Source organism: Melospiza melodia, chromosome 2 (genome assembly GCF_035770615.1).
Source record: "Melospiza melodia melodia isolate bMelMel2 chromosome 2, bMelMel2.pri, whole genome shotgun sequence".
NCBI classification, from domain to species: domain Eukaryota; kingdom Metazoa; phylum Chordata; class Aves; order Passeriformes; family Passerellidae; genus Melospiza; species Melospiza melodia.
In genome coordinates, this window is record NC_086195.1 from 63145964 (window position 1) to 63160384 (window position 14421).

At 41.3% G+C, this 14421-nt stretch overlaps 1 protein-coding gene across 1 annotated transcript in view; it reads left to right on the top strand.

Annotated features, from left to right (window-relative positions):
- Nucleotides 1-14421, top strand: part of CASR (calcium sensing receptor) — a 74641-nt gene that overhangs the window by 23510 nt on the left and 36710 nt on the right. Inside the window, exon 2 of the mRNA XM_063148453.1 lies at nt 8265-8702. Within this exon, the coding sequence (XP_063004523.1) occupies nt 8518-8702 (185 nt within the window). The 5' untranslated portion in view covers nt 8265-8517. The remainder of the gene's footprint in view (nt 1-8264; nt 8703-14421) is intronic.

Consider the following 14421-nt stretch of genomic DNA (forward strand, 5'->3'; position numbering starts at 1 on the left):
CCTATTATTTTTTAAAGAGAAGAAAGAGAGACAAAAATTAGAGAGAAATGTAAGGTATAGAGCATCCAGGAGTTGATAACAGCAATAGTTCCTCCTTATTCTTTCCAGACAGACTACAGCAATGCAGTTCCATAAACTGTGTTCTTTGACTGGCATTTTTTTTTATATTAAAGAACTAAGCTGAAGAGTCTTTTCATTTTCTTGTAGAAAAGCTCATCTTTTAAAAAATTTGGTTTATGCAAAGAGCATAACACAATCATGTTGTTCCAATGGGCGTGCTGAGCAAGGAAAAAGGACTTTGCTAGGGGGATTCAGTCCTTTTGTCAGCCCCAGAGATGTTTCTTGTAAGAGAGGAAGAAGATAGATTAGAATTCTGTGTGTCCTAAGGCCACTTCTGTGTGTCCTAAGGCCAGAGACACAGGAAAGATAAATCCTGCAAGTCAGGAACTAAGAGCAATTCAGTTGGGTGACACTTGCTGGCAAAGCTCCTGCACTGGATGTCCAGGAAAGACTTGCTTGAGATGCAGGAGTGTACATATAATGTGCAGGAACATAAGGTGCCCTGAAAGGCACACAGGGTGAGTGCATGGCTGTTTCACCTGCAGGTAAAATCTGAACAACTCAAGTTTCACAAACCACATCCCAGTGCCATGTGGATGCACCGTGCCACAAGGGTGGAGATTTTCTTCATTCTTCAGAGTATCCCCCATGCATCGTTTCTCTATCTGTCCAGGAGGGTCTAGTCACATCCCAAAACTATAGGATGGGGTAAAGTATCTCTGACTGAATACACAGTCATTAGCATGGTTAGCATGGTTGAGAATTTCTTTAGGAGCAAGGAAATCCAGAGAAATCAAGTTAATAAAAAGTTACCTTAGCAAAGTATTTCACTTCCTATTTTATTGCAGCTCTTCTGGGTCTCCCTTGATATCCTCCATAGATAAAGACAAAAATCATTCAAACTACCAAGAAGCCTTTAGACTGGTATTATATCAAAGGCATCTTTTCATCCACTGTAAATTGATAAAATAATGGGCTTTTTAAGATGCAAGGTAGGAAACAACCAAGTTAGCAAACCATGGCAGAACAACAGAAGGTCAGAATATGGAACACAGAGAGGCAAAACAGGACACCTCTAAGATGTAGGCAAGATGGATTCCCTGGTACCTGAATTCTCTAAATCTGAGATTGCTCAAGGGTTCACTGCATCTCCCAGCATAAATTAGAGTAATCAATAACCAGTGGGTTTATGGCAGTTTCCCAAAAGTGGCCGCTGTGGCTCTGGAACTCCCTAGGACTTGGAAATCCCTCCAAGCCCACTTGTTCTGCATGGATCCTCTTTGGTGCTGTAGCTCTTAAGCATTTCTTAGCAGTTATAATGAATTTGTCACAGGTTTCTTGTCCAAGATGCCTTGATAAACTCATGAATTCCAGTGCTCCCTTGGATGTGTGCACATATGCACTTTTCGCACTTGTACTGAAGAAGGCACAGGAGTGGAAAGATGAGGAGCTGTAGAATTGTCTTATTCCCTTCCAGTGTTTGTTTCAGAGGTTTGTGATATGGCTTGTAGAAATGGGCCTTAGCTCTTATTGCAGAAAACACTTAAGGCTTTCACAGAAGCAAAAGCAGTCACATCTGTGAGGTCCCTGGAGCTGCTTCTCAGCCTGACTTACAGCCACACCTGTGAAGAAATGACTCCAAAGACAGAAGTCACCCTCCACACAGATTTCCACTCAAAAACCACTTACAGCTCTGTGTTTGCTAATGGTGCTCGCTGAGTGCATCCAATGAGTCTCTAAGGTATTTTCTATTGCCACTTCTGGTTTTTTGCTTCCTGCCATCAGCAAACAGAATTATTTCCGCAAAGGGATATCACATCCCAGATCACACTGATCAGGGATATTAAACATGATACTGATGCAATGTTCAGTGAATCCCAAAGCCAGGTACAGTCCTAATGGAAAGATGGTTGCTGCAAAGCTGTGCAATCACAGCTACGTGGCTTGGCATGGGATTGTGTGCACTTTGTGAGCCTGTGCTGAAGTGGGAGGGAGATCAGAGGCTTTGTAATGCCACATTAAATCCACAGAAAATGCTGCCTGTGGGCAGGTTTGGGTTTTTACTGGGTTATTCAACTGTCAGGAGCTGATGCTCTTTTGACTGCTGTTGCTACAACCAGATTTGTTTGAGGCTCTGTGAAAAAAAGTGTTCTGCTTATTCCTGGTTCCATTTTCTGTCCATACCTGCAGTTCCCAAGAGTCTGGGGCATCAGCCTCTAACATTTCAGGCTTCCTTGGTCTCAAGTTTCTGTGTTGAGCAGAGTATCAGCAATGATATCCTAGGCATGTTTCTGCCACTCTGGCATTTTGTAGTGCTAAAGAGATCAGGGTGGGACTCCTTAATTTCTTATAGATTCTGTATTATATGGACGCCAGTATATGACCTTAGGAGTAAAGGAAAGCTAATGATCTGGCTACTACATTAAAAAAATGATTTAGATATGAAAACTCTGGAAACCTAAAGGGAAACTCTCAGACAAACTTGACAATGTTGGGTATGTCAGACATAGAAGGATTGAATGTTACAATTGCCTGTTTTACAGTACTGTTTTCAATATTTAGTTTATCCTGGAGAATTGAGAATGTTACTCCAGAACAAATGGTCAGATTTTTCATGACCAGTCTAGGTTCTTAGACCCACATTTCTTCCTGCAGTCTCTTCCTCCCAGTGCTAAGTACATGGTTTTTTTCATTTGAGCTGGCCAAGTCTTGTTATGTATGAGCTTCAGCAGCTTCTTCAGTACTGTGGCTGATTTGTGAGCTGTGGTTTTGGCCTCCTCTTGGCTTTTATAATGCTAGGTGAGACTGTAATGTATCATTTTCAACATACGTTTGCTGTAGTGTAATAGTATATTACCTTCTTGACTTCTGCCAGAAAAATAGGATCTATAACAGGTAACATGCCCTTAAGCTAATAGCAGGGCATGGAAATGCTGTCCTGGTGACCCTGATGGTCTTGATGATTTTAAAAATCTTTTTTATTGGTTAAAGCTCTTGGATACACATTTTGTATTTCATTCAAAACGAAGTGTGGGGGTAGTGTTTTTAGAACAGAATCATTGATCTAGATCTGAATTTTTGTCTACACTCATCTGAAATCTCCAAATTTTTCCAAGGCTGACATTCCATCTCTCAATCATGCTATTTGTCCAGGTAAAAATCTCCTTATCTTAGGCAGTGTGTTGTGTAAGAATTGTCTTTTTCTCCATAGGCAAAATGTTCTTTGTAGTAAATTTTCAGTTTACACTTGCCTTGTTGAAAGATGGAGCAGTTTAGTTCCACAAAATGCAAGCACAGCTCCTCTGTTTGAGCACCCCAACACTCTGGTTCTGATTGCATCTTTGATGCCCTTGTCCCTCATTTTGACCAAAGAGGTGCAGGAAGGTTGAGCTAATGCTTGCTCTGGTGACAAATGTGAACAATTTACTTTTTCTCATATTGTCACGCTACCTCACCACTAGGTCTGGTCTTAGAAGTATGACAACTTATATTCTGTGTCCATTGTCCACTAAAATGTCATTCTTCAGTTCCTTTGGGGCATCCAGGCCTCCCAGAAGAGAACAAACCTGATGTGTGTGAGCCCAGGCTCTTCTAGGGTGTGGGACAGCCGTTTTTCCATGGCTGTAAACAGCAATCTTCCCCAGCTCTCTGCTGTGAAAAGGTCCTGAAAGCCCAGGAGACTCAGCTGAGCTTGTCCATGCTGGTTCTTTGTTGGTGTCCGCGATGATCATGTGAAATTTAGCAGGGTCTACCTTTGAACTGAACTGAAAAGCTTTTGGAAAATGATAATTTTTGTGAGGTTTCACGGCCTTGTGTATATAAGCATGCTGAACTTTGCTTTGTGTTTAGCTGATGAGTGACCACCAGTTAACAATATCATGCTGTTCCAAAAAAAGACAAATGCCGTGCTGAGATGTACAAACAGGGCTCTAGCCTGCAAGACACACAAAGTAATTCTACTACTTTGCTCAGTACTTATAAGGGCCAAACAAGGGCACTGTGTCCATTTCTGGGCACTGGTCTGCACCAAATGTGGAGAATGCTGGAGAGAGGCCAGAGGAATGAAATAAGAATAATCTGAGCTCAGGAAAGCATCTTTATGAAAAAAAAAAAAAAAAAAAAAAAAGTTAATTTATTTTGCTTGGTCTAAGAAAAAGAGTAAAAGGGGAGGTGAATCAAATCCCAAATAAGGTGATTATGGACAGGGAGGTGCTGGCCTTCATGTGGTAGATGGGAGAAGACGACAGGCATAAGTTGTAACAAAAAACGCTGAAATTAGATGTGAGAAAACATTTTCTTTGGTAAGAGTAGAGAAGCATTGAAATAAGCTGCCCTGAGTGTCTGATTGGTTTTCTTCCTGACAAGGTTTTAGAGAAAATATGTCAGGAGGTGCACTACAATTGCTGAGCCCTTCTTGGGCTGAGGGGCAGCTTCATGGAGATCCCTTGAGATCCTTGCCATGCCAGCTCTTCGACGTACCTGAGCAGCTGCTGTTGAGAGTTGTGGTTAGTTACTGTTTGGTTAATAATTTCTTCATCAGTAATGCATGCCATGAGTGTGCCATTCAGCTTCCTTTCACCCCCAAAAAAACATAGATTTATTGAGCATTTCTGGCTTTTCTGCCTGATTTAGTCTGACAACTAAAACTTTCATTCAGCTGGCAAAATTGTACTGATTGCTGCAAGCTTTCTAAGTACCCACAGCTGTACCTGGCTACTCTCCCTCCCCACCTCAGCTACTGCTCCTGCCATGGCAATAGTTGCCTGGTAGCTCATCCTGTCCCTGGAATCAGTTCAAATTCCTCCATGGAAGCTTAGAAGCTCTCTTCCAAGACAGCTCAGAGTCAAAATGTCTGATAGTTAATGACACAGGGTGAAAAAAACTACTGAGGATTATTTTTTAAAGGGGAGGGGGATTAAAAATCAGGCCATGTCAAAAAAAAAGAAAAAAAAATTACCATTTAGTTTTTGTATTTTCTTGCAAAAGTAATCTTATGGGATTTTATCGTCTGAATATATGTACAGGGAAAAGGTGTTCTGCATTGAAGAGCTCATATAATGCTCTACATGTAAAAACATTTGCAAAGGAAAAATATCAATGGATTCCATCTTAATTCAGTTGCTTGTTAATTTAATCTTTTTTTTTTCTTTATTAGCTGAAACTGCAGGACCACAGTAATTTGTTCTATTAGTAGTACAATTTCCACTTGTAGTATGCTGAGTTTTATGTCTGGAAGCATACATCAGCAGGTAATTCAATCATTAGCTGTATAATGCCTTCTTTAATAAGGAAGAGGCTCATAATCTTAATCTAATAAAAGAAAAGAGAACTGTAGGAAAATTTGCCACAACAGAAGTTGATACTAGAGGATATTATCTGGGGCACTGGCAACAAGATCACAACCGTTCATCAGGAAATCGGTGCCTTCAAATATTCTCATCTTCAGGTGTGCAGGGCACTTGAAAACACCTGTGAGTCCTCTGTCTCCCATTAAATGAGTTTGGTTTTCCAGCTATAGCTGAAATTTTGGTATGAGGAGTTGTAAATTTGGACACTGAGATTTATGAGGAGCTGAGCATACACTTTGTTTTCTTTTTCTGTGCCGGTGCATCTTTGGACATTTATCCTTCAGTTTTCTGCCTCAGGGGTGTGCTTTATATACACACAGCCCATCTCGTTCCCAGACTCTGATGTTACTTTAGTTCTGTGTCCTGTCTCTGAGAACTGCTAGCTCCAAATTACTCAGACAGATACCAACTGATGCCCTATACCATGAATGAATGATTTTGTTTTCATTGTCATTCCATTGTCATGCTCTTGAATGACAACTGGGACTACCAACTGCTGTAAGTGCTGTTTTAAAATTTGCTGTATTTTGCCAGTTTGGATGCTTTGACTTTGTCTACTGTGAGAAAAGAGAAATAAGAATGTGAATTTACTTTTTCTACATTTCATACTTCAGCCATGTACTGTCTTGTGGTGAAGAGTTCCTAAATATTCAGTAGCATCAGCCCAAACCTTACACAGCAGCCCAGCAAACAAAATTATATTGTCTGTCTGCTGCTGATGGAAACAATTTCCTTTCTCATAAGCCAATAACCCCAAAGGCAAAAGAAAGCCTTATTAAAGTAAAAGCAGAAAAACTGAGTAGTAAATCAGCAGGCTGTGGTCTTCCACAGCAGATGGGGAAGTCACTGACCTCATCCCACCTTGGTTGAGTCCCACGCGTGGTTCCTTGCCCAGACTCCAGGAACGCCATCCCTGCAGCTATTGGATCGTGCAGTCCCCAGTCCCTGCCATCCCACAGGCAGCTGGGGGAGGGAATGAGCTGAGCTAAAGAGCATTAGTCAGACCATCCCATGTCTTTGCAGTGTCCCTTCAGAAATTGCTTGCCCTGTTTCAAACCTCTCATCTCTAAGTGCTGGCCCTGCCTGTGCTGGTCCTCACCTCAGGACACTGTATCAGCACTTCACCAGTGTTTGTACTTCTCCTGAAACCACAGGTGATGGGAGGAAAATGACATTTCTCTAACTGAAATATGGAAAAGTGTTTTGTTCTTTATTCTGTTGGGCCACTGAAGAAGCCAAAACCCCCATCCATCTGCCAGAAAAGATCAAAACCCAAACACCTTCATGACACTTACTCATTGCATTGCTCTGTCCCCTCCTAATCCTGGTTCTGGTTAAAAATTCTATCATCCAGCTGTCAAAGGGCCACTTGCCAATACCTAGACATATCTTGATATCTAGCCAAAGATTTGATTGCCCTTGCCAATAAAAATGCACTTGTTCAAGCCAGGGCCAAAGAACAGTTTAGAGTGGACCTGCCACAGAGAATTGCAGTGTCTGCCCAGCTAAGTGCAGTGACCACAGAGGCACGAGAACAGCAGGAGCTTTGTCTCTCCTCTCTCATTGACTGCTGCATCCAAACCTTCATGGTAATGAAAATGTATGAAATAGTTCCACATTCCTGGTGGTCATACAGCATGCAGGATCATCCAGACTGGCTACCAGAAGTCTCACGATCACAATTTTTCCCTGCATAGCTCTTTATTTGACCTAGGTGAAGATCAAATCCATATAGCTGCATTTAGTGATAATAAGTCAGCCTCATAAAAAGGTTCTCAGCACTTAAAAACTCTTGATGACTTGCTTCAGAAATTAATTGTCCTCAGGATTAGCAATGTATGCCTAGCTTCTACTCTAAATTTCGCTAACTTCAGATTTTTACTACCAGCTTTTAGACCTGTTTCAAATAGGCTGAAGAGCTGTTCTTTGTGAATTTTCTGTGCTATCTCCTCTCCTGTAGCCACAGCCATTTTCATATGCCATAATTAAGTTAGTTCTTTGTTTGGGAAGCCTGTAGACGTGCTGCAGGGAAAATGTATTGAGCATGGAGAAGCTGCAGAATTTTTCATCCCCAGGAAACAGGCTTCAAAGGCTGCTATAGCTATGCTTTCAACGGCCGAACCTTTCAAGCCTTCATGACTCATTATGGAGAAGTATCTTGGTTTCAAATGCTTCCCTGGAGTTCATTCTCCCTTTCAATGCTAAAGAACTCTTTCTGAGCCTGAAAGAGCTTGTTTTATTTTTATCAAGGATAAGTTCAAAGACAGAGGGTTAAAATGATTCAATAGACAGGAGATGATGGACCAACACCAAAAGATTATTGTGGTTATTTGCTTAAGAGAAAGACTTGATTCTTACTGTGTTTGATGCTTCCTTATTCCCCACTTGCCCACCCAGGTCTCACAGTGTGCTCTGCTCATAGACACCAATCAGATCACAGGTTTTACAGTACCCCTAATTCCATCTGGGCCAGTAAAAAAAAAAAAAAAAATAAAGAAAAAGAAAGTACCAAAGCAGGATGCAGTGGAGGATACCCAAAGCAGTCCTGATCTAGTCACTACAATCTGTCAGCAAAATTGAAACCCAGTTACATGACCAGAGCCACACAGAACCATAGGAAGATTAAGCCACCCACCTTAGGTATGAGGCAGAGAATCAGGCATCTGACATTGTTTGAGGAGGTGTGGCTGTGTCACCAGGGTGCCTGGATGACATTGCCAAGGTTGTGATGTGTCCCAGGTGGGTTGTTGAGCTTCAGGGGCGTATTGAGGGCTTGGCTTGACAAAGCAGAACCATCATGGCAATGTGGGGTCCTGGTGTATAGCTGGAATCACTTTTCTAATCTTTCTTTTACAGTTCTCAGAGATGGGCTCTCCATAATGCTTCAGTTATGAAGGAAGAAGGGAAGCTGAATTGCTTTTTTGCAATGGAGAAGACAGAGGGAGAAACACCAGCACTGTGGCTCCCACCTTGTTGCTTATCTCCCTGCCAACATGTGCCCCAAATCCTCTCTGTGCTGTATTAAGGAAAGAAAAAGCTTTGACATCTCCTTTTTTACATCATCTTTTCCAATTTTGCACCCAATAACCCCCTGGTGAAAAGAGGAACAATGACTTCATATAGCTGCTGCTTGATTCTTTTGCTGTTTACCTGGAGCACTGCTGCCTATGGGCCAAACCAACGGGCACAGAAGAAGGGAGACATTATTCTTGGAGGATTGTTCCCCATTCATTTTGGAGTGGCTGCTAAAGACCAGGATCTAAAATCAAGGCCAGAATCAGTGGAGTGTATAAGGTAAGCTGGTAAAAGGGAAAATAAAAAAGTTTTGATGGGGAAGTCTTCACATTTCTTGACTTTGTGTTGCGTAAATATGGTCTGTAATCTGATGCTTGCAATTGGAAGGTATGATGTAAATAATAGAAAAAACAAGTGTGTATGTTAAACAGTAACATAAATACTGTTCGGACACTGAAAGAGGGCAATCTTTGTACTACCTGAAGCTGCCAAAACATTAATATACTGATCTATCGGGCCATTCACAGGGAACATTTGAATAACATCTGAAAATTAGCTTCTCTAGCAGGACAGAAAATTACCAATAGTGCCCTTTAGTTCATTTGATTAAAGTAATTCATGGCCAAATAGTTTAGAAATCAATTTTTTGTCCAGTTCTGCCTGTCATTTTCTAAGACTTTAAAAACTGTTAAGTTGCCTAAACAAGTGAAAATGTTAAAGTGAGGTAGGTCAGAGCTTTTGAAAAATCTCAGTGAATGACACATAAATGTCTCTTCAGGACTTTGTAAAAGTCCTAAACTTTAGAGCAGGCTTCCCTCACCCAGAGTTCTTCTCTTTTGTGTAAACAACACATCTGTGTTTTGTCTTAAGTGTTTGGGAGTTAACCTTGGACTGAGAAATGCACATGAAAACAATTTCTCGTATTATGGAAGTGTAGGCATGATGAAATGTGAGGAATTTTTAACATTACAAGCCTGAACATAATACATAGAACAAGTGGAAAGCATGACAGAAACTGATTGCAACTGGAACATCATATAAACAAAATATTAGGAATTCATGTGGATTTCTGTCATGACAATGCATGACAAAACATTTTATTATTATGGGACTTTCTGTTACCGTGTGTGAAGAACTGTGTATCTGGAATTATTTGGACCTCTCATCCTAGGCTGGGGATTTAGCTCAGTTTTGTTGCAGATGGCAATGAAGGATGGCTGAGAGCATTCCTGTTACACTCACACATTTCAGGTGTGGTTTCCCACTGAAACCGTGAGCAAGACACGTCCATCTAGGTTATGAGATCATCCCCAGAACCATCTCCTGTCGCAAGGAGCACACACAGGTGTCAATAATCAGGGATTATTTTGGCTTCTTCAGTGTGTGCACAGGACAGTCATAAACTAAATGTATGTGCAATGTCTGTTTCATGGAGCAAGAATCTCTGCCAGCCTTTCAGCATTTTTTTTCTCTCTCAAATGCATTATTTTAAAAGCTGAATGCTGGAAAGCAATGGATGTTTTCAGCTCTATTTTCTTCTCCTGCTCCAACTGGCAGGCAGGACAATGCACATATTTGCAAACTAAACAGCTTTTACTTCTATCGACTCTGGGTCAGCATCAGTGGCTGTCTTGACATGGTCACATTATTGGAAGAGATGGCTGGAAAATGTTCTGCCACAAGTACTACAAGTATGTGGTTGCCAAAAGGCATGTTAATGAGGTAGCACTGCCAATGACAGACAAATCCTGAAAAGCCAGACTAACTGTTTTAAGGACACAATGGGAGATCCTTCTGGATGGCTTTCAATCTGCTAAAAGGTATCCTCCAGCTGAAATTTGCCTGGATAAAATCCCTGTTCTTTTTACCCTGGTAAGCAGGTGATGAAGATAGAAGGTATAGGTGCAAAAGAGAAAAAAGATGTCTGCAGAGGCAGGCATTTGTGGCACATATCCTTCAGGGAGTTGGATAAATTGTGAGTTGATAGTATAATGCTGTTGGAGAAAGAATGAAGGTCAGAGATTAGCTGCAGAGGTAGTAGAAACCACAAAAGGAACAAGGGGATGATTGGACCACAAATAACTGGAAGTTGCTTCATTGCACACATCTTTACCAGAAAATATCCATTTGCAGGAGATGTTTAATTCAAAAGAGGTTGTATTGAGAAGACTTTTTGAGATTGGTCATCAGGTTTTAATGATGGAGGTAATTAATACATGGGAGTGTTTGTGTGTATTCCTTGTTATTGGTACATGTACAATTGAGAGCAGATATTTTTTCTGAAAGAATTTTCTATTTTAAGCAGTACTGAAGTCAGAAAATCCCTCCTGCTCAAGTTGTACAGAAATCTCTCAACACAACCATGGTAGCCATTTTTTTGTTTTGGACCCTGTGATCAGGCATTAGCCTGTGGCAGGGTTGTGCATGCTGACTCTAGGAGTTCAATACATTCTTCAAGTGTTTTGCTAAAATCTTACATTATCATATGTGACTTTCCTAGGTTCCAGGCAACTGACTGGTCTGGAATTATCAAACTTGTATTTTTGGGGGCAGAAAAAAAAATACAGGTTCTAGTTTCTTCACAAAGTAAGTCTCCCTGATCTTGTAGTGTCAAAAACTTCTGTAGGGTGGAAAATCCACAGATTAGCAAATCAGATAGAAATCCATAGAGAAACACAAATGTGACTGTACATGGTCAAACCAAAGGTGCTAAATCTGTCCCTTACCTTTACCTGCCCTTGTTGCCCTTCTCTGAGCCTTCTCCAGCACTGGTGTATCTTTTCAAAGCTGAGGCTAATAAGTTTTATACCCACACCCTTTTCAGATGGCTGCATACAGATTTTGATCTCTTTTATTACATAGAAAAATGTGTCTCATATCACATAAGAAAATTAGACCCAGGTCACTCTGGGATAATGAGCATCCTCTCTCTCCTCAGGCTCTCTTGCTGCAGCAAGTCATCAGACCATGTGAAAAGCTCCACAACAAGACCTAAGGACCCCACTGAAACCCTGTGGGTGGTCCATTTTAGAGTTTAGAATCAAATAACTTCAGATAATGTGGTTTTCCTCTATTTTGAGGACTGTTCAAGCTGATCAGTGCTGTTTGGACATTTAGCTGTGTTCAGTGCCATACCTATGCTCCCAAACTGGGCTTACCAATGGATAGGACATCTGGGGCTTCTCAAAATGATAGGACAGTTTTCTCTCTACTTCCTCAGCTTTTATGTTCTTCATGCTTTTGTGGCTCAGCAAACATACTGGCCTGAACCTACCATGCATACCGGGCACATGATTATTTAGAAACTATGTAGATAACTCAGCAGTGAAAGGAAAAGGGAACAGTAACAATTGGTTCCCCATTCTTTTTGTGCTGTTGCTACTGAAAATGCATCCCTATGCTCTAAACACTGAACTGTAGAGTCCAAAATGAAAACGTACCCATGATTGTGTCACATTAAATGTCAGATAGGAATACACCAAGCGAAAGGAGTTTTGTTTCCTGTTTGTTGTTTTGGCAATCAAGGATCCTGCATTTGATATGAATACGCCTCCTGTCTTTGTATGCCTCAGGGGCTGCTGCAGCAACTTCCCTCATAACATTTGCTGGTGCATATCTGATGTGTGCAGGGGAGGCAGAGACTGAGCTCAGCACCAGCAAGCCCTGACCCCCATTCCATTCGCTGTCAGCACCCCCATAGGCCTATTCATAACCTGATTTTTCTGCCCCTTCTTGATTTCAGGGAGATTAGCAGTTTTCTTGTATTCTGATCATCAGTCTAGCTAAGGTCCCACACTGTGACACAAAGCTTTCAAGCTATGAAACTGTGGTGAGACATTGTCCCCACGTCATAGTGCAGGACTTCACAGAGCATAGCTCCAGGACTCTGTAGCCCACTGAGCTTCTCTGTCCATCTGAGAGAACAGAATTTTAATTCTAGCCCTTGCAGATGGATTTGCTAATCCCATTGCAGACCTGAATGTACAAAAAGATATTTGGAATTTCTCTTCCCTGAGATGTAATTATGTCACTTGGTCTCTCTTCCATTCACCATCTGAATTGTAATTTTTTAATTTCTGATTTTCTTTGTTCTGCATAATTCCCCTCACCCACAGTCCTTGATCGTAAGAGTGGTAAGCAACTCATTATACCTATGACTGCAGGAATCCAAAAAATGATTGAAGGTCTCCCCCTTGCATAGCTCAGAAATAACAGTAGCAGCAATAACATGCAACCAATGTACTGGAAATCTAGAGAGGACAGAGAAATTAGTATGTGCATACAACCACTAGAGAAAGAGGAGTGCTGGCGTGATCGAAAGGTATATGCAGGCTTTGCCAGCATTTCTGAGTATAACTACCTGTCAGATATGGGGGGGTAAGTGAAAGCTTTATTCAGAGGTTTCACATCACTTTCTCCTTTTTTTTGCATCATATTCCATTGCTTAGTACCTTGCAAGTGTGATAAATGAAGGTCATGAATACACATGAGGCTGTGAATTATTTCTTTATGGAGACTAGCAAGGATCAGGACCAATTTCCCTGCTGGATCCAGACAGTAAGAGCTGTTAAAACCAAACCCCACAAACAAACAGGGGATGGAGCTATGGGAAACTTAAACCATGCAGACAGCTCGTGCCCCTTCATTTGCATAGTCTTTCTTTGAAGCGTTGGCTGGGACATTTCAGCCATCCTGAGCAGCGTTTGACAGACATGTTTCATTTCTAACAAACTGGTCTGCTGCACTGCTGTCCTCTGCAGAGGTGACAGTCACAGCCAGGTGTTGTTCCAAATTTCTCTCTTCCAGTTTGTGCCCCTCCTTGGGAATAGAAAGATGAGTGGGTTGAATATTCTGAGGGGTGGGAGAACAAGTATCAGAAGGGAAACCTTTAAGGAAGGAGTGTAAATAAAAATCCCCCTTTACACCTGTGGGCTCTGAATTATTTACATTAAACTCTCATTGAGAGCTTAATGGCCACTTTTCATAGCACCACATCTCACAAAATGCAAGACTATGTGAACATACCTGTAGAAGTAATATGGCAGAAAATAAGCCTTGGAGGCTGCTTCTTTTTCATCAAGAAAATACCAGTGGCTATTTAAATATTCTGGAAATCTAACGAAACTGTGCTTCTGATAGTAAATACTGAACAGTTCCTTCATGGAAATTACCAGTCAAATTGCTGCATGGTTGGCAGAGCATTCCAGTGACTGATGATATTAATCACAGCAGCAGCATGGCACAGGAGGTCAGCTGCATCGGTGGGACCTACTGCCAGGTTCAAAGCTGCTCTTAGCAATCCCTCATGTACACACCAAGCCAAGAGGAACCTATTTGGAGCTCCTTGCTGGGATCTGACAGTATAGTGGGAGAGAAATTGTCTACAAAATATCCATTCATAGAAATTGGAAGGATCTTGCTTTATTTAGAGCAGTTTGGCAGCACTGCCTTTGTCTGACCATATCTGTGTTATGGAACCGATACAACGCTGTCTCAGGTGACACAATGACAGCTTGTCTGAAGATGTATCAGGTGTTAGAGAAGACAGAATGAGGAGTGCTGTCTTCATCCCATCTGATCCTCTCCTCCTGAGCTGCTGATGCTGCTGTCAGCAGAGGTGCAAGTGAAGAGAACAGCAGGTCTCTCACCTAGGTTAGTTTAAGATAAATTATTGAAAGTATTTCAAAGATATTTCGGATTCTAGCTCCCAGAAAACAGCCCCACTCTCCTTTCCCTCCAAAACTAAAATAATTCCAAATGCAAGTACCTGAGCTAGAGCCTTATACTGTAAATATACACTAATCAGGAGCATATGTCAGAAAGGAAAATAAAATCAACTGTGTATTGTGGACCTTAGTCTGCATTTACTGAATTAAATGCCAGATATTTCTTTGAAGGGAAGGGTAAGATGATCCAGTTCACTGCTTTCGAAGATACCATCTGAAGATACCACCTTGTGGCATTTTAAAAAATAAAGCCAAATTCCTTCAAGCAGGCA